Source organism: Larus michahellis, chromosome 4 (assembly GCF_964199755.1).
Source record: "Larus michahellis chromosome 4, bLarMic1.1, whole genome shotgun sequence".
Lineage (NCBI taxonomy): Eukaryota > Metazoa > Chordata > Aves > Charadriiformes > Laridae > Larus > Larus michahellis.
Genome location: NC_133899.1, coordinates 23,564,235 through 23,587,343, shown reverse-complemented (window position 1 = coordinate 23,587,343; position 23,109 = coordinate 23,564,235). Strand labels below are relative to the sequence as shown.

General features: G+C 46.2%; 1 protein-coding gene across 1 annotated transcript; it reads left to right on the top strand.

The window, feature by feature from the left end:
- Window positions 1-10,371: 10,371 nt before the first annotated feature.
- LOC141743055 (uncharacterized protein C12orf50 homolog) lies at window positions 10,372-22,846 on the top strand. Its single transcript, XM_074586785.1, has 9 exons — window positions 10,372-10,522; window positions 10,756-10,850; window positions 12,652-12,826; window positions 15,578-15,739; window positions 17,080-17,157; window positions 17,248-17,361; window positions 22,211-22,330; window positions 22,552-22,755; window positions 22,839-22,846. Exons 1-9 carry the CDS (start codon window positions 10,372-10,374, stop codon window positions 22,844-22,846), a joined length of 1,107 nt encoding a protein of 368 aa, XP_074442886.1.
- The last annotated feature ends 263 nt before the right edge of the window (window positions 22,847-23,109 follow it).

Here is a 23,109-nt window from a genome sequence, read left to right as displayed (position 1 = left end):
CTTAAGTCATCTGTATCAAATTTTCTTAAAATGTGAACGAATTCAAGTGTTGCAAGTAACGGCATGAAGGCGACTGTGCTGCCCTTGAAATATTGCATCTGGATCTTTACATTGGAGCTTTATAGAAGTGAACATTTTGTTCAGAATTGTGAGTTGTGACAATGCAACGTGAAAGGTTTTGCTGGGGCATCTTAGTTTTAACCACCGTTCATTACTTTGGGTGGAGTTTCAGGTACTGTGAACATCTTCATGGTTGAGTATGCTTTTTAATTGCCTGCCAGAAGCAGCTGTTACAACCGATTATGAAATATCAGCAGAATGATTTGCAGAATACGCAGAGCCCTGATACGTCACTTTTTGATTACAATAAAATGTTTTCAGTAAACCGTCCAACGTGGTGAGATTTCCAGTGACAGTGGGAGATTAGCCGAGAAAAGACTAGCGACAGAAAAACGCCAGCAGTAAAAGCTTGCTGGTAGCTTACATGTGTGCAAAATAACACAGCAACGCATTTGGTTTTGAAAAGACTGGTAGGACTTTAAATCTTTTGAACGGATGCAACGTGGGGAGGTATTGCTGAGAGGTGCACGTTTTTCACGTGCCAAGTGGACTTGGTTTTATATTGTAAAAGGTAGCATATGGCCCCAAACATACAGCCAGTATTAACAGCTGGGACTGACTGTTTTAAAATACTGTTACGTGTGAAGCTGTCACATTTCAACATTGTTCTAGTTTGTTTAGAAAGCTGTTGTCATTTGCCAGCAAACATTTACACACATGCTTTAAGATGCCCTGTAATCTGTATTTCCTCTCATAACTCTGCTGATCCCCAGGATGCTTGTGTTTTTGAAACAGAACCTTCAGTAGTAGCATTTTCACATGGTGGTGCCATGACACAGACCTAACCCTTCCATTAATAGTGGGGTTCAGCAGATGAGTTTGGCAGAAGAAAAAAGCCCACTAGAAAGTCAGGCTTCTGCTTTAAACTGCTTTGAACAGTGACAATCTAGAAGGCATACATTTAATTAGCGGGATCTTTTTAAGACAGACGTAATTTAAAAAAAAAAAAAAAAAAAAAAAGAAGTGGCAGTGGTGGGTGTTGCTCCACTGCCAGAAAGCCAGCACGGTAGGAAATACTTCTCGTTGTGCATTAAGGGCATAACATCACGGTAACGGTTGCATTCAGTAGGGAAAGCCCTTGACTGTTTGGCTGTTGGGATTTGCCCCAAAGGAGTTCTGTTTGGAAGTACGATAAATTAAAGCAGCATTTTAGGGCTTCCCATTCGCAGAGACTATTTTGTTCAAAAAGTGTCATAGTTTATAGGTACTGTTACTGGGGTATTTAGGACTATACAGGAATAGTGAATAGTAAATAGTAAATAGTACTAGGGATAATCCATCTTGCTTTGCAGTGGGGGTGACTATCACATTTTAAATATTGGGTTAGAGACTGGGCATCCTCTACTTCTCAGGGTTAAAACAAGAACAAACCAGAATTAGTCCTGGATTTCAGTTCCTGTAGTTTGTGCCTTCTCGTGTCAAGGCGTTCCTGGTGGATTTCAGGTGTTTTCTGCACAAGGCAAAGCAGGCTTTCCAGTTCAGCGACACAAATTTTGACTTCCCAGAATCAAAAAGCACCGGTCCATTTCCATGGTTGAACATCTATAGCTTCATGCTCTCAATTCAAGACCATATTCACTCATTAATCATATATCTCTTTTTACGATTGATTGGAGCCTCCAAAATTTCCTTATGTTGGCTAAAACTATTTTGATGATTTCAAACCGGGCAACAGCCCACCGCCCCCCCCACCCCCACGCCTCTGGGGACCCAGTGCATTGTGACAAAAGGGCTGTCACTGCCCCTGGCTGCTGGTGTCCCTGGTGTCCCCTGGCCTGTCACCGGCCACTGTCCTGTCACCCCCCAGGTCGGCGGGGTCCCTCCTGTCACCCCCAGGCTGCCACCCCCGCTATCCCCTCCTCCGGGCAGCAGACAAGCCAAGACAGCCTGGGGGAGATGCAGCCGGCTCTGCAGTGTGGCGCCCAGCTGCCCGCACCGCAGGGCCAGCAAAGGCAGGGGACATCTCAGGGGGGCTGAGTGTTCCTTGGGGCAGCTACCGAAAGGTCAGCCAAAGGGGCCAATGACCACCCGGTTTATGGCCACAAGCCAATGTACTTCCCAACCGCGGCACACCCACAGCGGCGTGAACTCTGTCTGGAGAGGAGGACTAAGAAGTCAGGAATGAACCATCAGCGTTAGGAGGTGCCCCAGGACAACCTTTCTTGCTTTCTCAACCATCAAAGCTGCTGCTGCAACAGCCCTAGCGCAGGAGTTTGTGCCTTGAATGACCCGGTCGAGTTCTGTTGAGTAATATGCTATGGCTTGCAGGCGCTTCTGGCCCAACTGGCTATTCCTTTCTGTTCATATAAATATAAAAGCCTTCTTGTGGTCTGGCAGGGCTAAGGAGGGAGCTTCCACGACTGCTTGCTTTACATCTTTAAATGCCTTTTGGGTTTCCGGAGTCAGGAAATCCTTTTGATTTCAGTGCTGTCCTCTGTATAAAAGACATCATTAATTTTGCTCTTGGTGTCTGATTTTCCTGTTAATGGTCATTTGGAAGCCCAGGTTTTAATATGGTAGCCTTGCCTGTAAGCCTGTGGTGGATTATACGTATTCATTCCACAACTCGCCCATCGCCACAGTCCAAACCACAGCAGCAGAGGAAAAAAGCCCCACTGTTGGATATGCACTAAAAGCCCATCCTCTGCCAGAAACACTCTCCTGGGAACCTGTCCCGGTGAAGTCTCATCGGTACAGGGACGGGCATCTATGTTACTTTTGAAATTTCACTGAGGAAGGGAAGGATACCAGCCTTCCACCAAGACGGGTTTGTCACTAGTCTGAAAGGAGATCCCTGGCTATGCCTGGAGAGCAAACCTATTCACAAGCTCACACGCTCTCCAGGGGCTGGGCACTGGAAATGCCAATAGAGCTCTTAGGGCCGTACAGATGAAAAGGGGAGTCTTACGCCTGGAACCTTCCATAGATTTGTTCCTATGCCTAAAGGCAATTGGTTTTCCTCCACAGACAGGCTGGGCAGTCTCACCTCGGTGCCCGGCAGGATCACGCAGCAGATCTTCCTGGAAACTCTGGTGAGGCACACGGAATATAGGGAGTGCAATGATAGGACATGGGGCAACGGTTTCAAACGGAAAGAGGGTCGATTTAGATTGGATATCAGGAAGAAATTCTTTACTGTAAGGGTGGTGAGGCACTGGAAGAGGTTGCCCAAGGAAGCTGTCGATGCCCCATCCCTGGAAGTGTTCAAGGCTGGGTGAGACTTTGGGCAGCCTGGTCTAGTGGGACGTGTCCCTGCCCATGGCAGGGGGGTTGGAACTAGATGATCTTTAGGGTCCCTTCCAACTCGAACCATTCTGTGATTCTGTGATTCTGTGATTCTGTGATCAGCGACAGCCAACATGGCTTCACTAAAGGCACACGGTGCCTGACAAATTTGGTGGCCTTCTACAACGGGGTTACAGTGTTGGTGGATAAGGGAAGAGCAGCTGACATCATCTGACTGGACTTGGGCAAGGTATCTGACACTGTCCCACATGACATCCTTGTCTCTAAATTGGAGAGACGTGGCTTTGACAGATGGACCACTCGGTGGCTAAGGAATTGGACGGATGGCTGCACTCAGAGAGGTTTGGTCAACAGCTTGATGACCAAGTGGTGAGCAGTGATGAATGGTGTTCTATTTAACATCTTTGTTGGTGACATGGATGTTGGGATTGAATTCACCCTCAGCAAGTTTGCTGACGACACCAAGCTGTGTGGCACGGTCGACACGCTGGATGGGAGGCTGGAGCCATCCAGAGGGACCCGGACAGGCTGGAGAAGTTCAATTGGGCCAAATTCAAGGGCCTACACATGGGCTGAGGCAATCCCAAGCAAAAATACAGACTGGGAGGAGAATGGTTTGAGAGCAGCCCTGAGGAGAAGGACTTGGGGGTGTTGGTGGGTGAGAAGCTCAACGTGAGCTGGCAATGTGCACTTGCAGCCCAGAAAGCCAACCATATCCTCGGCTGCATCAAAAGAAGCATGGCCAGCAGGTCGAGTGACATGATTCTGTCCCTCTACTCTGCCCTCGTGAGAACCCACCTGAAGTACTGCCTCCAGCTCTGGGGCCCCAAACATGCAAAGGACATGGAACTGTTGGAGTGAGTGCAGAGGAGACCACAAAAATGATCGGAGGGCTCAAGCCCCTCTGCTGTGAGGACAGGCTGAGAGACTTGGGGTTGTTCAGCCTGGAGAAGAGAAGGCTCTGGGGAGACCTTATAGCGGCCTTCCAGTACTACCTAAAGGGGGCCTACAGAAAAGGTGGAGAGGGACTCTTGGTCAGGGAGTGGAGCAATAGGACGAGGGGAACGGTTTTAAATTGAAAGAGGGTAGATTTAGAAAAGATATTAAGAAGACATTCTTTTTGCCGAGGGCGGTGTGCCGCTGGCACAGGCTGCCCAGAGAACTTGTGGATGCCCCATCCCTGGAATTGTTCAAGGCCAGGCTGGACAGGGCTTTGAGCAGCCTGGTCTAGTGGGAGGTGTCCCTGCCCATAGCAGGGAGGTTGGGACTAGATGATCTTTAAAGTCCCTTCTGACTCTACCCATTCTATGACTCTATGATTTGCCAGCAATGTTTCAAGTCACACAATACCCAGTTGAGTTACAAAATGTCACTAAACTTAACGACAGCAGCCTCTTTGCAGGTTTCTAACTCAAAAGCAAAACCCAGAAAGCCTGGTCCTTCCATGTGGCTGGCATCTTCCCATGGCTCTTCCTCAAGGCAGGAGAAATGACCCTGAATTTGGAAGTCCATGGAAATTTAGAAGTACGCATAGTCCTCTGGCAGTCATTACTTATGGGCTAGAAGTCAGAAACGAGTCGGACTGCACCAGAAGTGGCACTGCCCCACCTGCAGGAGACATATTGGACCAGAAATGATGGTTTCAAGATAGAAAACACAATACAATCCACCAAAACAGCAAAAAAACCCCAAACAGATAAAACATTGTACACAAAACAAAGACCCCCATCTAAACCTTAAAATGGTAAACAAGCTGAAAAAGAGGACTCTCCACAAAAAAAGACCATGCGGAACACAAGATAACATAAAAATAACATAACCCCAGGAAGCCAGGGCCAACACACCCGGATCCTGTACGTAACAGTAAAACCTGGGTTAAACACTCCCGGGGAGAAAGGTTGAGGCCCTCGGAGACTTTGAACCGGCCAGCCATGGCCACCGGGCTTCAGCTCATCATTTCTGTGTCAGATGACCCTGTCCTCCCTGTGAGACCCCTCAGGGCAGCTGTACCCAGCTCCAGGGGGGCGGATACGGCCTCGGCATTATGGGGAGGTGCTTCCTGGGAGCAAGATCTCTCACGGGGGCACTGGGAAACCCCCCTCAGGCCTGGATGCCTGAGAAACATCTCTGCACTGCTCCACATCTCACCAAAACCAGGGACAGAGGAAGGCTGCTGTGGTGGCCTCCAAGAGAACCAGCTCACCTGGGCTGTTCTGCAGCCACCAGGTGCCTTTGCTGTCAGGCAGGTCTCAGCGTTGGTCTGCAAACGGCTGTCACCTCCCTGCAGGATGCTCTTCAGCACACGGTACGTCTGCACTGAGTCTTCTTGGGCATGAAGTCCCAAAGGGAGGAATGGGGTTTGCTTGGCCCCCATTCCCAGGGTGCCACAAGAGAGAGCTTCCACCCCCAAATCAGCTGTGTGACGTGGACACCACACGCGAGCTGCAGACATGGGTCAGGACAGCTTTGGGGAGCAGGCAAGCCATTCTGTGGTGCCCCCAGCGCTGGCAGAAAGCAGAGCTGGAGACAACGGGGGTCAGTCCAGGGCAGCCAACGGCAGGGTGCAGCGCCCGCACAAACACCCAGCTCCTTGAGCCTCAGCCCTGGGGTTGCAGCTTGGGGCTGGCACTGGCTGGGGCTTCGCTGGGAAAAAACAGGCGGGGGTGACCCTGACACCTCGCACATGTACCTCGTCCCATGATCTGGGAACATGTCCCTCTGCCCATCGTTGCCGCGGGGTGCAGAAAGCAGCGCTGCTGGTCCTGGCGTGGTCCTGAGCCATGCCTCAACAGATGACTCTTTAACCAGCAGGCCTGAAAAGAGGGAAAACTGCCCAGAATTAAGCTGTGCTCTAGTTTTTGCAGGCAGTGGGATTTTTTGAGCTGCCTGGCGGTGCCGCTCTGGAGGAGCGCTCAAGACCCAGGGCGGCTGCCTGTACCTGCGAGCAGGCGGTGCAGTGTGCGCAGCGGGAGCCAGCGGTGGTTTGTGTGGCTGTTGGACGGCTTTGGGCTCTAAATGTGCCCAACCTAGTACGCCTGGGTCCTTTCTCCTTACAGGTTGTATTTAGAGCTTAAATGGTATTATTTTAAAAAGCAAAACCAAGAAGCAAACAAACGCAAAACCAACAAGCAAACAGACAAAAAAACAGCTGGCTGATTCCCCCCCCCGCCCCGAGCTGGGCTTTTTCCCCACAGTCCCGGCCACTCTGCAGGGCGACGTTCATCACCAATATTAGGCAGCAGGACTGAGCCCAGGGAAGGGCTTTTGCAGGCAGCGCATTCCTTGAGGTGCCTGGTAATGCCGCTGCTGGGGGGTGCTCAAGAAATGGAGTCAGTTGCCCGTAGTTGCTATTTGTGGTCCCTCCTCATCGCTCTCTGCCTGGCTCCCTGCCCCCATCTTTTAATTCCTCCCGCCCTGTCTCTAGCCCATCACTATTTTTTCCTTTCTCTGTCTTTCTCTGGCCGGCTCCCTGATCTTATGTTTTTCATCCCTCCCACCCTGCCATACAGCCTGGTTTTCTCTTTGCTATTTTTGTCTTTCTCTACATCTCTCTCCCCCACTCCCTGCCCTTCTCTCTTTTCTATCGCTCTGTCCACCTGCCTGGCCTCATCTTCCTTGCTGTCCTGCAGCCCGTCCCCTTTCCTGCCTGTCTGCCTGGGCCTTCCCTCCTCCCTCTGGGCCTCCATCCCACTCCCCGTCCCCTTTTGCTCTTCCCCCACCTCAGCCCTGGAGGCCGTCGCTCTTCTGTCCTTCTCCGCCTCCTCGTCCTGACCCTGGCCCCTGCCCTCCATCTCTTTCCCGCTCTCCCCCTGCCCCTCATCAGCATTTCTCCTCCCTCCACTCCCTGCCCAGCTCCCCCCTGCTCTCCCCGTTGTCCCTCTGGCCCTTCCCGCCCCTCTCTGCTGCTCTCTCCCTCTCTGCCCTCCTCCTCCTCCCGGCTCCACCGGGGCCTTGGGCCGGGGCAGCCCCGGGGAGGCGGCTCTGGTTCCTGCGGGGGTCAGAGGGCAGGAAGGGGCGCCCCGGGGCACGCTGGGAGCTGTAGTCCCGGCACAGGGCTCCCGGCGGCCATGTTGTGTCAGGGGCTGTAGCCTCTGCTCCCGGCGCGGCCCGGTCGTGTAATTGCTGTGATTTTCGCTCTCTAGAGACCACACATGCTCTTATTTTTTTGACCACCAGTCTTAAATAACATACAGAAAACCTACAGTAAGCCCATCATGAAACAGCTAAAACTTCTGAGTCGTAAACCGTAGCCCAACCCTTTAGCACCACAAATGCTGCTCACCTGTCCTTTCTGAAGGGGTAGATTACTGGCCTTAATGGTTTATGTCCCTTCAGTACTGACCCTTCAGCCGATGTCTGCTGAAATTTACAGAGACAGGCTTGGTATGGCTGGGTAACTATAGAATGAAATAATTACCTTGGCGTCGTTCTTCCTTCTTAGAGACCTGATATATAGAAGGTTCCTGCGTCAGCTGAAAAGGCAATGGATATTTTGGAATCTTTTTCAGAGAATTAAATGGCCTAAAGACAATCATAAATGAGCCGAAAAAGGCTCATTATAAGCTGGCCTCTCTCTCTTTCTGCTAGCAAAATACAAAGCAAGTCCTTGTCTTGCAAAAGTCTCAAAATAGAATTCAGAATTCATAAAACAACAACCTTCTACAGGCTTTTGTTACATTACATGGATGTTTTATATTTTAGTGCTCAGATTTGTAAATGTAACATACAGCATAATGAAGATTTTATGAAGATTACATGAAAAAGAACAGTTTTCCCACCCTCCCACCCCGCTTCTTCCCTAGCAGTCATAACCCCTTGCCTGCACTCTGAAAACCAAAAAAAATAGCGTACACTAGTTCCAAATCTAATCCCCCATTGGCTTTTTCTATATGAAGGAACAATAACTTAGAGAGTGTCGTGGTTTAACCTTGTCCGGCAACTAAGCACCACCAGCTGCTTGCTCGCTCCCCCCCGGCAGGAGGGGGGAGAAAATTGGAAAAGAGAGAAAACTCGTGGGTTGAGATGAAGAAAGTTTAATAGGTAAAGCAAAAGCTGCGTGCGTGAGCAAAGCAAAATAAGGAGTTCACGATCGGCAGGGTGGTGTTCAGCCATCCCCAGGAAAGCAGGGCTCCATCAGCGTAATGGTGACTTGGGAAGAAAACCGCCATTGCTCTGAATGCGCCCCTTTCCTTCTTCTATCCCCCAGCTTTAAACTGAGCATGACGCCCCATGGTATGCAATATCCCTTTGGTCAGCAGCGCAGGGGGACGGGGATTGGGGGTTGCAGTCAGTTTGTCACACCTTGTCTCTGCCACTCCTTCCTCCTCACACCCTTCCCCTGCTCCAGCGTGGGGTCCCTTGCTGTTTCTCTCACATTTTGTCAATCCTCTCTCCAGCTGCTGTGGCCTAGCAGTTTTTTCCCCTTCTTTTAAGAATATTTATATTTATATAAATATATTATATAATATATTATATAATATATTATATTTATATAATATCACAGAGGTGCTACCACTGTTGCTGATGGGCTCAGCCTTGGCCAGCAGTGGGTCCGTCCTGGAGCTCTATCAGACATGGGGGAAGCTTACGCAGCTTCTCACAGAAGCCACTCCTGTAGCCCCCACGCTACCAAAACCTTGCCACGCAAACCCAATACAGAATTCATTCTTCCTGACCATACCTTCTGCTGTGCCTCATTTAGGCACAGCTGTACAGCTACAAAGAGCCCTTGCTTGCATAGCTCTTGGCAGTGTTAGCACTTTCCTACTCTGGCCACTCATGCCTACTGGCAGTCGTTACCCATGCTTTCCTGAGCTTTCCCTCCCCTGTGTGCCCCAGTCAGTTGCTGGGCTTACGCAACCGTGGGAGCCTTTTCACATCGTTTGTCTGTTCACAGCTCTTGCCAGTACTCCCCACCTTGATCCCAGTGAGCAGTTTCATTCTGCACTTAGGTGAAGTCATCCCTGTAGAAATCACTTTATTCCAGTGCCAAAGCCCGAATGGTCAGGCATGTGGTATTTTCCTTTGCAGTTAGTCTTCGGGCCATCTGCTGATACTTGAGTTACAAACAAGCTGATAGGCTCCTAGCGAGACGAGAAGACTTGGAGTCGTTTCAAAGCCTTCGTACTTCTTCCCAGCTTGGCTGTCACCACTGCTGAGCCAGCCTCGTACTGTTTGTGCCCATGGAGTCGCTGGCACCTGCTTTTCATGTACACGTCTGTCACCCTTCCCACTGGCAGACCCATGGTGTACAGTACAGGTGATTAGTCCGTCCAGTCCAGTGGTTGTGGGTTTTGTTCCTTTTTTTCCCAAGGAGCTACCAGTCACATGACCTTCTAGTCCTCTCTCTTCAATTCTGCCTTGTATCTGCCTCCCTTCTCTTTGGCTTCATCTGTACCCTTAGTACTCTTTGAGTGATGGCATCCTTCTGTTTTAAGGTCGCGTCTCCTTTTCCTTTCTGTGCTTCCTTTTCTGCTTTACTCCTAAGTTCCCAGGTTTTGGTCTAACAGTGCTCTGAAGTTTTTATCTCCAAGTCACTGATGTCACTCAGTGTTGTACCCGCGACCCCATGTCCTGGGGATAACAGTATGCCTGACCATTTTCCAGGACTGAAACTTCATTTCCCCCCTATTTTTGTTCAGGGCAGCCTGGGACCTGAATGAGAAGGGAGGTGCTAATTAGGGACACAAGCGTACACTGTTCTTTCTGCTCGAGCTGTGGCAGTGGACACCATGGAAGCAAGAAAAAGCAAGGAAACCCATGTAACAGGGAAATGTGAGCAGTTAACGGCTAACAGTGTACTAACAGGAAGCAGCACGTTTCTCCATCCAAAGACAGAGGTACAGTAAGAAACACACCGGGCACAAGGATTTTGGTTAAAAAACAGTCAAAGAACAAGGTTTGTCTTTGTGTTATCAAAGACCACAGTTCCCATGGAAAGAAGCTGGGTACTATTTAAGCCCCGCCATCTGTTTTTTTTCCATTTTACGTCAAGGAAGCAGCGGAATGGGAGACTCTTTGAAAGGGTCAGAATTTCCGTACTACATTCTGAAGCGATGGAGGCAAAGGAAGATATTCAAGCTGGACAGGTCCCATAGCACCATCTTGCTGATGTTACGAGCTGGAGGAGCGCTGGCAACCGTGGAACCTTGGAAAGGTAACATTCTATAGCGGTTGGCAACTGCCTTCGTCAGTTCAACAAGCTTGGAGCAGGTACCACCTCCTTTCTTTGAGTGTATTTCACTGCCAGTTGGAGTTTTGTTTGAAAAAAGAAGCAGAGCTAAGGTTCTGAAGGTCTACTTTTTGAAAGAAAACTGCTGGATAAGAATACGATTTGCCTCAATGTTGATAGCTTTAACATTTTAACGTATGTTCTGTCGGTATTGAGAGAGTGGAGGTTGAAAGCAAGAGGTGAGGCACAAGAGCTGAAAATGGCCGCAGCTGGGAATGACCGCTATTTCCATCTTTATTCCCCCAATGCACAGGTGAGTGCTGTAGATTTTAGAGTGACTTGTATCCTTGATTTACTTGATACATCTGTGTTGAAAGGGAGGTTTATTATGTAAAGTTAGAAGTTGGTATGTCACTCTGCCTGGTTATGGCTGCATCTGTAGATAAAATATCTGATTTTTGGAAGTGGTGAGAAGAGCTAAGCGTCATCTAAACTATGGACAATTTCTCCCATGAACTGGGCTGAGATACTTAAGGAACACACAAGTTAAAAACCGTGCATGAAGATCACTCATCACTTCCTTACTCAACCGACATTATATTCACTCTGAATAAATAGGCCATGTTTGTAATTTCTGCTTACAGCGACTACCTGACTTTCTGCAAAATCAGTTATCTAAAACAAAGTCCTTCAAAACGGGTTTATTCTTCCGAGAAATATTTATATTCCACCTGGTGAAAATCCAGGGGTGAGTGTAGGGCTCTTTGTTATTGCCTCCGTCTCAGCACTAGGGATTTAGGCGTCAATGCCTGGGTGATGGGCTTTGGCTCCAGGCCCCACCGTGTCCCAGGGGATTGCACAGTCACACTGGCTACAGTCCAAAAGCGGCGAGTTTTTCAGATGCTGCTCCTAGACCCATCTGATAATGTCTGGAACTGGGTGAAACTTGCCTTCAAATATTCAAATATTTTCAAGTGTGACTTTGTTTTCCTCTAAAACATTACCCCAAAACTCATTAAGAAATAACTGGCAAATTGGCATTCACAGCTCTCAGCTGGGATATGTTTCATATCCAGGATATAAACCCGAGTTTATATTTGTTGCCGTACTGTTATACCTGGACTACCGAATCATCTCCCCCATTAATTAAAACTGAAAGGTTTTAAAAAACGCAATTCTCATTTAAGGCAACCACTAGGGCATGGGAATCTAGTGTGACTTACCCACAAGGTCATTTTCCTCAGGGGAGTTCCAAGTGCAGATTCTGTCACTGTGAAGGAACCTCTTGGCTGTGTTCACAGCAGTACACCATGTATTAATCATAGGATCATAGAATGGTTTGGGTTAGAAGGGACCTTAAAGATCATCTAGTTCCAACCCCCCTGCCCTGTGCAGGGACACCTCCCACCAGACCAGGTTGCTCCAAGCCCCATCCAACCTGGCCTTGAACACCTCCAGGGATGGGGCAGCCACAGCTCCTCTGGGCAACCTGGGCTGGTGTCTCACCGCCCTCAGAGTAAGGAATTTCTTCCAAATATCTAATATAAATTTCCCCTCTTTCAGTTTAAAATCGTTACCCCTCGTCCTATTGCTACACTCCCTCATAAAGAGTCCCTGCCCATCTCTCCTGTAGGCCCCCTTCAGGTACTGGAAGGCTGCTATAAGGTCTCCCCGGAGCCTTCTCTTCTCCAGGTTGAACAACCCCAACTCTCTCAGCCTGTCCTCATAGCAGAGGGACTCCTTCAACGTGCTGGCCGCGCTTCTTTTGATGTAGCCCAGGATGCAGTTGGCTTTCTGGGCTGGGAGCTCACATTGCCGGCTCATGTTGAGCTTCTCATCCACCAGCACCCCAAATCCTTCTCCTCAGGGCTGCTCTCAATCCATTCTCCGCCCAGCCTGGATTTGTGCCTGGGATGGCTGTGACCCAGGTGCAGGACCCTGCACTTGGCATGGTTGAACTTCATGAGGCTTGCTCGGGCCCACCTCTCCAGCCTGTCGAGGTCCCTCTGGATGGCATCCCTTCCGTCCAGCGTGTCAACTGTGCCACACAGCTTGGTGTCATCAGCAAATTGGCTGAGGGGGCACTCAATCCCACTGCCCATGTCACCATTTAGTCTGTTTTTATTGTTGTACTTGCAATATCTGAAAACTGTTTTCTCCTGCAGCAAAAGTACAGCAAAATCTCCGGTTTCTGGGAAAGACAACCCTTAGGCTGTGTGAGGATCAGTTGTGCCTTCCATCATAGCAAACCTCGTTATATTAATGGACTTTTTTTGCCACCTAGTAACAGTGAGTAAAAATACTTTCTCAACAAGTTGTTTATGAGAGTAAGTAAATACAGGAAAATGTCCTCCTGATGCTTACTGCCCATGCTTACCTTGTATGCATTAAAGTCAAGAAATGTAGCACGGCAAATCCATCAGGTATGATCTGCTATCCCAGCAAGTTGAAGGCAAAGAAAGGAATTGTATTGGCATTTGAATAGGGTTGCCATATGATTTTTTTTTAGTTAGGATCATCCTAACTATCAGTGACATGAAAGATAAAGGCACAAATGGCAATTTAGGTTGCTAAGGTCCGCGGAGCAAAAGTGGTGCTTTACTTGGGTATTTGCTAGATTACATCTCTCCAGTAGTCAAAAGTGGTGAGCAGGCAGGTAACCATTTCAGAGAAATGAAAAGTAGTGTGTGTGGAGGGGGAGGAGGTTGGTAGGGCCACTAGTAGCAATATCTGTTGATAGAGCACAATGTGTTAGGTGGGTGAGACCCCCCCTTGTATAGAAAACACCAGATTACAGTGCTGTGTGTGCAGGTATATTTCCAGTTCATCATTTTGAATACACTTTTCAGGCTAGAACATTGGATGCAGGCTATTAAGTAGAGTAACAGTGTACAAGGCAGTACGATATCTGAAAATCAGAGTATTTATGGAAAAAAACACCACATTATAAGTTGGGGTTTTTTCTTCAGTCCTTTCTAAGAGGAGCTCTCGTTTACCAAGAGTCCGACCTGGGACAGGGTAAGAGTCCAGGGCAGGGAACCAAGACACATGTCAGAAACTGGGTGGAAGCCAGAGTGAGAGCAAGTCAGCATGACTTGTCATAGACGCATGAACAAGTGGACAGGACAAGAGGTAATGGGCATAAACTTGGGCATGGGAAGTTCCACCTAAACTTGAGGAGGAACTTCTTTCCTTTGAGGGTGGCGGAGCACTGGAACAGGCTGCCCAGAGGGGTGGTGGATTCTCCAACTCTGGAGACATTCCAAACCCGCCTGGACGCGTTCCTGTGCCACCTGCTGTGGGTGACCCTGCTCTGGCAGGGGGTTGGACGGGATGATCTCCAGAGGTCCCTTCCAACCCTATGATTCTATGATTCTATGATTCTATGAAACCAGATTTGTTCCTGGGCCTTATCTCCAGACCTGTAGACAGGTGTCATAAGAGAAGCCCAGGAAGACCACTAGTCAGAAGCAAACACCTTGTGTTCCTGAAATTCCCCCAGGAAAAGGTAGTCTGTTGTATCTGGGCATGTTGAGCCAAACTATTCATGGAGGACCAAGGCAAGAGCTTGAGTGCTCTTTCTGCAAGTGTCCATACTGCTTTTAGTGCAGTTCCCACACCCAGAGCATTGGCGCCTGGCACCATGTGCTGCCGTACACACCATGCAGGCATGCTTTTGGGTCTGGTGTGAGTCAGAGACACAGAGGCACTGTGGACAAGGGCGTGCTGTAGAAGAGCAACATCCAATGAGAAAATGGACCCAAGCCTTTTTCTTTACACTGCAGTATGTATAAATTCAAAGTCTGTGTGCTCCACAATAATATTGTAAATATTAAAAGTGCATTTATTCATTTTAATAGTTAGAAATCTTGTTAAACTAATTTAAGTTTGGTTTGGCTTATGCTGCCCAGAGCTAATAACACCCTATTCTGGACACTGAAAAAGGCTCTATCAAGTTAAAGTGTTGTATCTTCCTTTCTCTGGCATGTGATACAACAAATCTGTTCTGCCGGTGTGTTGTTAAAATGGGTTTACTATGATACACGTGCTCCTTGTAGGCAAGCAAGAGATGCCTAAGAATAACAGCAACTGCGATAAAAGAAAATGCCCATGCTTCATCTAATTTCTTTAAAAATGGGAACATACCCAACTTTGATATTTTTAATATAATGCACAGAATCCTGATTGTATCTATAGCTGCAAATTGTCCAGCTCAAACAATACAAATAGACTCACCATTTTTCATCATTGTTATTTTCAGTCCATTGCACTTCCTGGCTCTCAGAAAATGCCACCCCCATACTGAAATAGTTTTGTTGCAAATATTATGGGTAGATATAAATTCCTAAGGAAAGTAATATCTTTTCTGATTTTCTTTGAACGTAAGTGTAACTTACTTTCATGAACTTCATATTCTTTCTCAAAATCTACATTTTGTACTTAGTAAAGAGAGTCGTGATTCAGAAAATTGATAGAAAGAAATATCCACAAGCTAAAAAAAGGTAATCCTGTGCTTAGCATTGCTAACGTCTTCAAAATTGATGCCATGAGGAGTGATAGAGGCCTGCCTATTATTCAGCATGTTTAAAATAGTTTCACAGGTGGGGGCCTAAACTCGCTTACTTACTTCAGCCCAGCTATTACTAATCGCATGTTTCCCTGTGTTGTAAATATCTGAAAAGGGCTCGGAAGAAAGAAGGTTTCTGCCTCAGATTAATCTATCCACCATCTGGAAGAGACAGACAGCTTTTTTCAGATAGCGTAGAATGACCAAAAGGATCCTCTTTCCAAAAGGCTTTATTCAGCAGTGCCTCATCTGTCCATTCGCAGGAGCGAGTACCCATCATTTTTCCTACTCTCTGTAGCTGGAGGATGCTCTTTTGTCAGCCTTCACAGAATATTTTTCCTAAAAGGCGCAATCTGTCTATTTAATGATTCCTTCAATGTGATAATGATTTAAAACTATACCTGCTGGTCTGAACTTGCACGTGATATTCCTGTTCCCTCCTAATAAAATCAATATACTGTCCTTATCTGCAGATGCCCCATTGCAGCAGGGTGTACAAGAAGGGATGCTGCATCCAGCCCATCGTCAAGAATCACTCAGAAATCAAAAGAATATTTTATTACCAATTCACCCTCCCCTGATTATAAACCTCAATGACGAAGAGGATGAAGAGGATGACGAAGAGGAACAGAACTGTAAACAGTTTTTTTCTTTCTTTTACAAGGAAGTAGAATGGGGATTTTGGACTCTTGCAATGTACTTCACAACTGATTTATCGTAGTAACCATTACATTTTTAGAAAGGAGTTGTTGACGAGTTTTGGAAATAGTTTCCAGCTAATCTTCAAAATATTGGCACCGGTAGTCACCAGATGTGACCGAGGCAACATTTTCTAACTCCTGTGAAATGCCTAACTGTGTATTTCAATAGTGGTGTAATTCACATACCTCTGTTTCATTCAATATTTTAAAATTTGATCCACCATTCAGATGATGTGATCCACCATTCTGATGGCCGTCAAACACTCTTCAAAATGTCTCAAAATTTGGGGATGAAATCACCAGTTTAGGAGGCAGTTCTTTTCTGAGAAACAAACTTTGGAACAGGGGCTGTATACACTCATCACTGAAGGTGAAGTCACAGGTTTGTTTACAAAAGATAGCTGTGTGACTTCAACTTAAATGATCTGTTCAACTGATTTCCTGAACTCTGAAGACAGTCTCATTTTATGACAGGAGGTTATTCTTGAATCTAGTGAAGAGAACCCAGAGAAAACTCTTCACTAGATTAACCGAATGTCTACGTGTGTGTATTTACGTTATTATTTATTTCAGTTTTTTTAAACATTGTTAAACCGTTGACTGTGTCTCACCTAGAGATGAGAGGGAAGTAATGAATTGCACATTCCCAGAGAGTGAAAGGGCGAGAACGACCCGCTCTCCTGTGTGGACTCTGCAATGGCTGTGCTAGTTCTCAGGCAGACCCGAGTTGCTTTTCCCTTTCCCCCTGCCTTTCAGGTTGGCTGGGGGGCTGCCTGTTAGTGCTTCCTAACTCGCTTTCGCTCTGAGCAAGCCACTTTAACTTAAACATCGGAAAAAGTCAGGCTGTGGTCATCTTAGTGAGACTTAACTGAGACAGATGAGGAGCACTCGCTTCACCAGCTCTGCCTGAAGATGTTACAGGACAGGAACTTTGGGCGGAGGTTTTGTGACAAGCACTCCCTGGCGACGTGTTTAGTCGGAAGATTTCCTTTTGGGTGTAAATGAAAGATTATTTTGCAAATGAGGACTGAAGATGTTTTTGAATCATTTTAGATCAACAAACACGAGCTTCTTAATATGAGTTGTAACTGCAATTCCATTGCACTTGTCAATACCTAATATTAAGGGATCATTTTTCTGTCCAGAAGGGGAGGCTGCAGTCAGAAAAGAAACATCTGAGACTGAACTTAAATTCATGATGGTATTTGATTATTGAGAATTGTTGGAGGTCTTTGTATAGATACCTAGTAATCTTTTAAAAATATTTCCTACAGATGTTTCTAATTGGGTGCCTAAGACTGATGCAGATATTGAAGAGGAAAGAGCAATAAAGGAAATGTGCTATAAATCCGGTAAATATGGAATTAGTGACTCTTTCCTAAACAGCAGTGCTGCCAATATAGTAAACTTTGTGATTTTTTCCCCCCCTGGGGTATAGTTAGGCGAGTATTACAGGATTCAGTACCCTGACAAACACCAATCAACAAAAACTGTGTCTTCACATCCCGAAAATGAGCTATTACCCTTGAAAGCTACTGAACGAGACTTGCAGAAAGGCAAGTGCATTCCATCTTCTCTCTCTCTCAGTGTTTACCAGTTTTTAAATTACTGTTACAGGGAGAAACTATTAAATAGCTTGCCCGTCCTCCCCGCTTTTTTAATTTAGTGACAGTGAAAGACAGCATATTACAAAGAGTACACAAATGCTTCCTTCATTTTTCCCCATGTATATATATACTGTCACACACGTGATGACTCCCTGCATCAATCGATTGTAGATGGAAAAGGTAGAAATGGGCTGTTAACCCCGTGTGTACTTTCTTGAGATACACAACATCGGTCTTTCATGTGATTTTTCTGTATGATCAAGTTGTATGTAGTCCAAGTTTAACCACCTTAAGGTTAGGAACGTAGTTTAAATTTCTCATCTAGGCTCTCTGTTGGAAATGAAGAGAGACAGGCAGTCTTTTGGAGTTACTTATTGGATCATAAGACAAGTGCCAAAGACAGGTGCTGGCTGTCTTGGGTGCCTAGATGATTAGATGTAGCAACACATCAAACTAAATTTAGCTTAAATAAATAGCCCCTTGAAGGGTCTTATAAAAGATGGTAACAGAAGAGTTCTATTTTTTTTGGATGTTGGGCTTTATCACACATAATTAAGGTCAAAGGAAGACAAACTGATAAATATTTACCTCCCTTAGCATGTTTCTCCATCGTTCTTGACCAAGTGGCATGACTGAAAAAATCTGCAGTAGTTTTTTAGTGAATCAGTAAGAATACAATTCCATCATAGGAGGGAGAGTTATGTTCTTAACAGAGCAAGACACCAGAGTAACCAGTAGATCAGTCATTAAGAATTGCTGGGCGGAAATATGACCTGCTACGTTAAATAAAAAAGAATATTCTTGTTTGTTTTGTGTAAATGTCAGGGATAAAATCTTGATAATACTGTCTTATGTAAAACAGATTTGAGTAGGACAATGTGCTGATAAAAAAATGGGTATTGAAAAATTGTCTCCATTTTGAATAATACAGACAGGTGAAGTCACATTTTTCTGACTGACTGATTTTGCCAGCCTAAATTGTGAAATAGAATTGGGCAACATTATTTTCTTCTCATGTCCACATTTAAAATGTTTGTTATTAAAATGTTTTTGATAAGCTATTTCTGGCAAGTATTTGGATAGATTTAGACTACAGACAAGGAAATCACAGAATCACAGAATGACAGAATGGCGGGGGTTGTAAGGGACCTCTGGAGATCATTTAGTCCAACCCCTCTGCCAAAGGAGGGTCACCCAGAGCAGGTTGCACAGGAATGCATCCAGGCGGGTTTGGAATATCTATGGAGAAGGAGACTCCACCACCTCTCTGGGCAGCCTGTTCCAGTGCTCTGGCACCCTCAACATAAAGAAGCTTTTCCATATGTTGAGATGGAATTTCCTTGTGCCCGTTGCCCCTTGTCCTGTCATTGGGCACCACTGAAAAGAGTCTGGCTCCATCCTCTGGACACCCGCCCTTTAGATATTGATCAGCATTGACGAGATGCCCTCTCAGGCTTCTCTTCTCCAGGCTGAACAGAGGCAGTCTCCCAACCTTTCCTCATCAGAGAGGTGCTCCATTTCCTTGATCATCTGCGTCGCCCTCCACTGGACTCTCTCCAGTAGTTCCCTGTCCTTCAGGAACTGGAGGGCGCAAAACTGGACACGGTGCTCCACCTGTGGCCTCACCAGGGCAGAGTAGAGGGGGAGGGTGACCTCTCTCAACCTGCTGGCCACATTCTTTTTCATGCACCCCGGGATACCACTGGTCTTCTTGGCCACAAGGGCACATTGCTGCCTCATGGTCACCTTGCTGTCCGCTAGGACTCCCAGATTTCTCTCTGCAGAGCTGCTTTCCATCAGGTCAGCCCCTAACCTCTACCAGTGCATGGGGTTATTCCTTCTGAGGTGCAGGACCCTACACTTTCCCATGTTGAATTTCGTTAGCTTCCTCACCCCTCAACTCTCCAGCCTGTCCAGGTCTGGCTGTATGGCGGCACAGCCTTCTGGTGTGTCAGCCACTCCTCCCAGTTTTGTATCATCAGCAAACTTGCTGAGGGTGCACTCTGTCCCCTCATCCAGGTCGTTGATGAGTATGTTGAACAAGACTGGACCCAGTGCTGACCCCTGGGGAACACCACTACCCACAGGCCTCCAGCTAGACTCTGTGCTGCTGATTACAACCCTCTGCGCTCTGCCATTCAGTCAGTTCTCCATTCACCTCACTGCCCACTCATCTAACCCACACTTCCTAAACTCACCTATGAGGAAGTTATGGCAGATTATGTCAAAAGCTTTGCTGAAGTCAAGGTTGACAACGTCCACTGCTCTCCCCTCATCCACCCAGCCAGTCATTCCATCACAGAAGGCTATCAGATTGGTCAGGCATGATTTCCCCTTGGTGAATCCATGTTGACCACTTCCGTTAACCTTCTTTTCCTCTACATGCTTAGAGACGACGTCCAGGATGAGCTGCTCCGTCACCTTTCCAGGGATGAAAGTAAGGATGACTGGCCTGCAGTTTCCCGGGTCCTCCTCCTTGCCCTTTTTTGAAGACTTATGTGACATTAGCTTTCCTCCAGTCCTCAGGCACCCCTCCTGTTCTCCGTGACCTTTCAAAGATGATGGAGAGCAGCTCTGCAATAACATTTGCCAGCTCCCTCGGCACGCATGGGTGCATCCCATCAGGGCCCATGGATTTGTGGGTGTCAGGTTTGCCTAAATGATCTTTAACCTGATCTTCCTTGATCGAGGGCGAGTCTTCCTTACTCCAGGCGCTCTCTCTTACCTCCAGGGTCTGGGGTTCCTGAGGGCTGCCTTAGCAGTAAAGACTGAAGCAAAGAAGGCACTCAGTAACTCTGCCTCCTCTGTATCCTCTGTCACAAATGAGTATCCATGTATGGATATAGCTTTTAAGATATGCCTTTATTTATAACTACATACATTCAGAGAAAAGGATAGAGATGAGAAGCAATTCTAGAATTAAATCTCTCTTTAAACCCATATGTATTGAAAGCTTTTGAAATGCACTGTTTATCTAATTTTTTTGTGAGTCTTAATGAATTAGCTATTTGGTTTCATGGTATTCTTTGCATTCATTTCAGGTAAAAACTTAATATAATTGTAAGAGCGGAGTCTTTGCATTGTTCGCATCTCTTTGGGTGCTCTTGAAGTGCAGATAACTTTGTGAGACTCCTTTCCTATAGGAGGCGACTGTTCTGTGGCACAGAGGAACACATTTATTGAAGGGAAAAGATGCGAGGCACTGCCTCGGGAAAAAGAACCAATTGCATCAAAATATTCCAATGTGAAAGGTAGTTAATTATGATGCATTTCCTAATTTTGTGGTGTTGTTATTTTTCTTGCTCTGCAAGTGCCGTGGATGTTATATACTTTGCATAAAACCAATCTGAAGTGAAAGTTTCTTTCACTGCAAGATGACAGCAGTTATTGAGGGTTACGGTCCAGTTCTGCTGCTTTTAGCCAGTTTGCATCCTTTATTAAATTCAGTGTGACCAGGATGAGTCTCTGAGTTACCAAAATCTTTGACATCCACAGGTTTGAGCACATGACATGCTGTGCACTTTCCACTTCCATCGACTGAAACAGATTTGAACATAGCTGGTATCTCACAGAACACAGGCCTTAACAGAACCGGTAAAACTATGGTCAAGGAAAGAGGATAACACTTCATAAAGTGTACTTAAAAACTAGTCACATGCAGCAAATTAAAATACCGACACCAAAACACCTTGATGGGTAGACTTCCTCCTTTTCACGAGAGAATTGTAGAATAGATTTGGCAGTGTATGAAGTGTGTCAATCTGATTATTGTAGCTAAATTGTTACCCGATTGTTACCTTATGGTTTTGAAGCAAAAAGAAAAAAAGGACAAACTTTGACTTTAAAGTACCCCATAAACTGAAGCCAAAATACATAATTTCTGCTGCATTCTGGCCCAAACTGAGAGGAATAGAAGTGCTTATTTACACTAGCAGGAGGAAAGGAAGAACAGGCAAAGCCGCGTCTTCCTCCAGAGTTGCTGGGGCCAGGTGAAGAGCACTGTGGCTACTTTATACTACCACTCGCCTTGAGAGGTTCTGTTTGTAGTTTGAAGTGGGCTTACCTCTGCAACCAGTGCCATGACAATTTTAGCCTCATCATTTGCAGTATTTTGTTATGTTCACGAACTGCCCGTGTCCAGGATGTATCTCGATGCTACAGCCAGAAGAAGTAATTCATAGTTCAGCCAGAAGGTGTCCTTCAGTGTGCATGGGTTTCCATGGACTCAACCATGGGTGTTCCAGAGGTCCATATGCCACCAATGCAGCGTAGAGAAAGGATGTATCTGGGACGATAGTCAGCACTTAGAGGAGAGGAGTGGGTGAGGGGGCTGTGTTCACAGCTGCTGTTGAGACAGTCTGAAAAGACAGATGCATTCAGAGAAAGGGACAGAGATGCTTCCCCAAAGCATTTCTTCAGTTGGGTTCTCTGAGGCACATCATACTACTATGATGACATGCATCGTGAAAATACCATAAACTCGATCAGATAGGGTTCATGAAAAGTGAGAAACTAAAGAACGAGAAGGTAATTTGTAGCTGGTTCTTTACTTTGGAGCCATAGTTTTCTTCAACCTGTGTATTAGGGTCTTCTCTTAGAGAGCATGAGAGTTACATGTCAGTTACACTACACAGGATCCAAATCACTAACAAAAGAGGGGAAGACTATAGACCGAGACGTTAAAGGAAATTGCACTAAACAAATCACTAGCTCACAGAAGTGGGAGGAAGAGAGTGGCAGTGCCGTTCCCTATGCTTGCACAGAAGCAGCTAAAACCTTCTTTCTGTTGCCTTTCCAGGTGATGGTAATACAATTTCTACAAAAATTAATAATTCAAAAAGAGAGGGAGAGCGTTCCGGAAGGAGAGTACCCATAGCGGGTATTCCCAGAACAGATCGCAGATCCTTTGAAAATGGAGGTAATATACTTTAGCATTGGCTTCTCGTTGCTGAACATCTTGTGGTAAATAAAATAACGGAATATATTTTGGTTGGGCATTTAATTGGGCATGTGATTCATTTAATTTAATTGCGCATTTGGTTCATTTTATCTTATCTTCCAGCCTCCAGTCTCCTGCAATATGTCAAATTTTGAGTAATAGCACAACATTATTGTTTACATTTGTTTTTTCACTTTTAGGAATTCATACTTCAGACCCCAAAGGAAAGCCACGTCGCCAACAAAGGGGTCCAAGTAAGGATGATGAAACTGCTTCTTCTACACCTTATCTGAGAGAAACTGGAAGAAAGACTTATTTCCAAGCTTCAGCACCTCGAAGATCAGCATATGTAGTCTACCATACCATCATCGTCACCCAAGAACCAATGTTCAGTGGAACTACAGGTGGGCTCCTGCTTACACAGGCTGCTTAAAATGCCTCAAATATACCTGTCTGTGTTGTGCTGCTTTCAATTTTGTCCCTGCAGGTGACTAGTAAGTTATTTGTGCCTAAATATGGGCAAGAGTGTATTTGATCCAGCACAATTTTCAGAAGTAGGATGTGGCAGCATGCATAGAGAGAAATGTTAAGCCTTACGAAGCTTTACAATTGGTCAGATGGAATATTCATTAACACTGATTTAGCCACCTTCGTAGCAGGAATTAATTTCTCTGCCAACAAAGAGCGATGAATGCAATGATGTGCTAATGTACACTAACATACTGATCCCCACTTTTTACAGCATCTTTTATGTGATG

Coding starts and splice junctions, on each gene's coding strand:
- LOC141743055 (XM_074586785.1), top strand. CDS start 10,372: ATGGGAGACTCTTTGAAAGGGTCAGAATTTCCGTACTACATTCTGAAG. Junction 15,740..17,079: donor TGACGAAGAGGAACAGAACT/GTAAACAGTTTT, acceptor TATTTCCTACAG/ATGTTTCTAATTGGGTGCCT. Junction 22,331..22,551: donor CAGATCCTTTGAAAATGGAG/GTAATATACTTT, acceptor TTTCACTTTTAG/GAATTCATACTTCAGACCCC.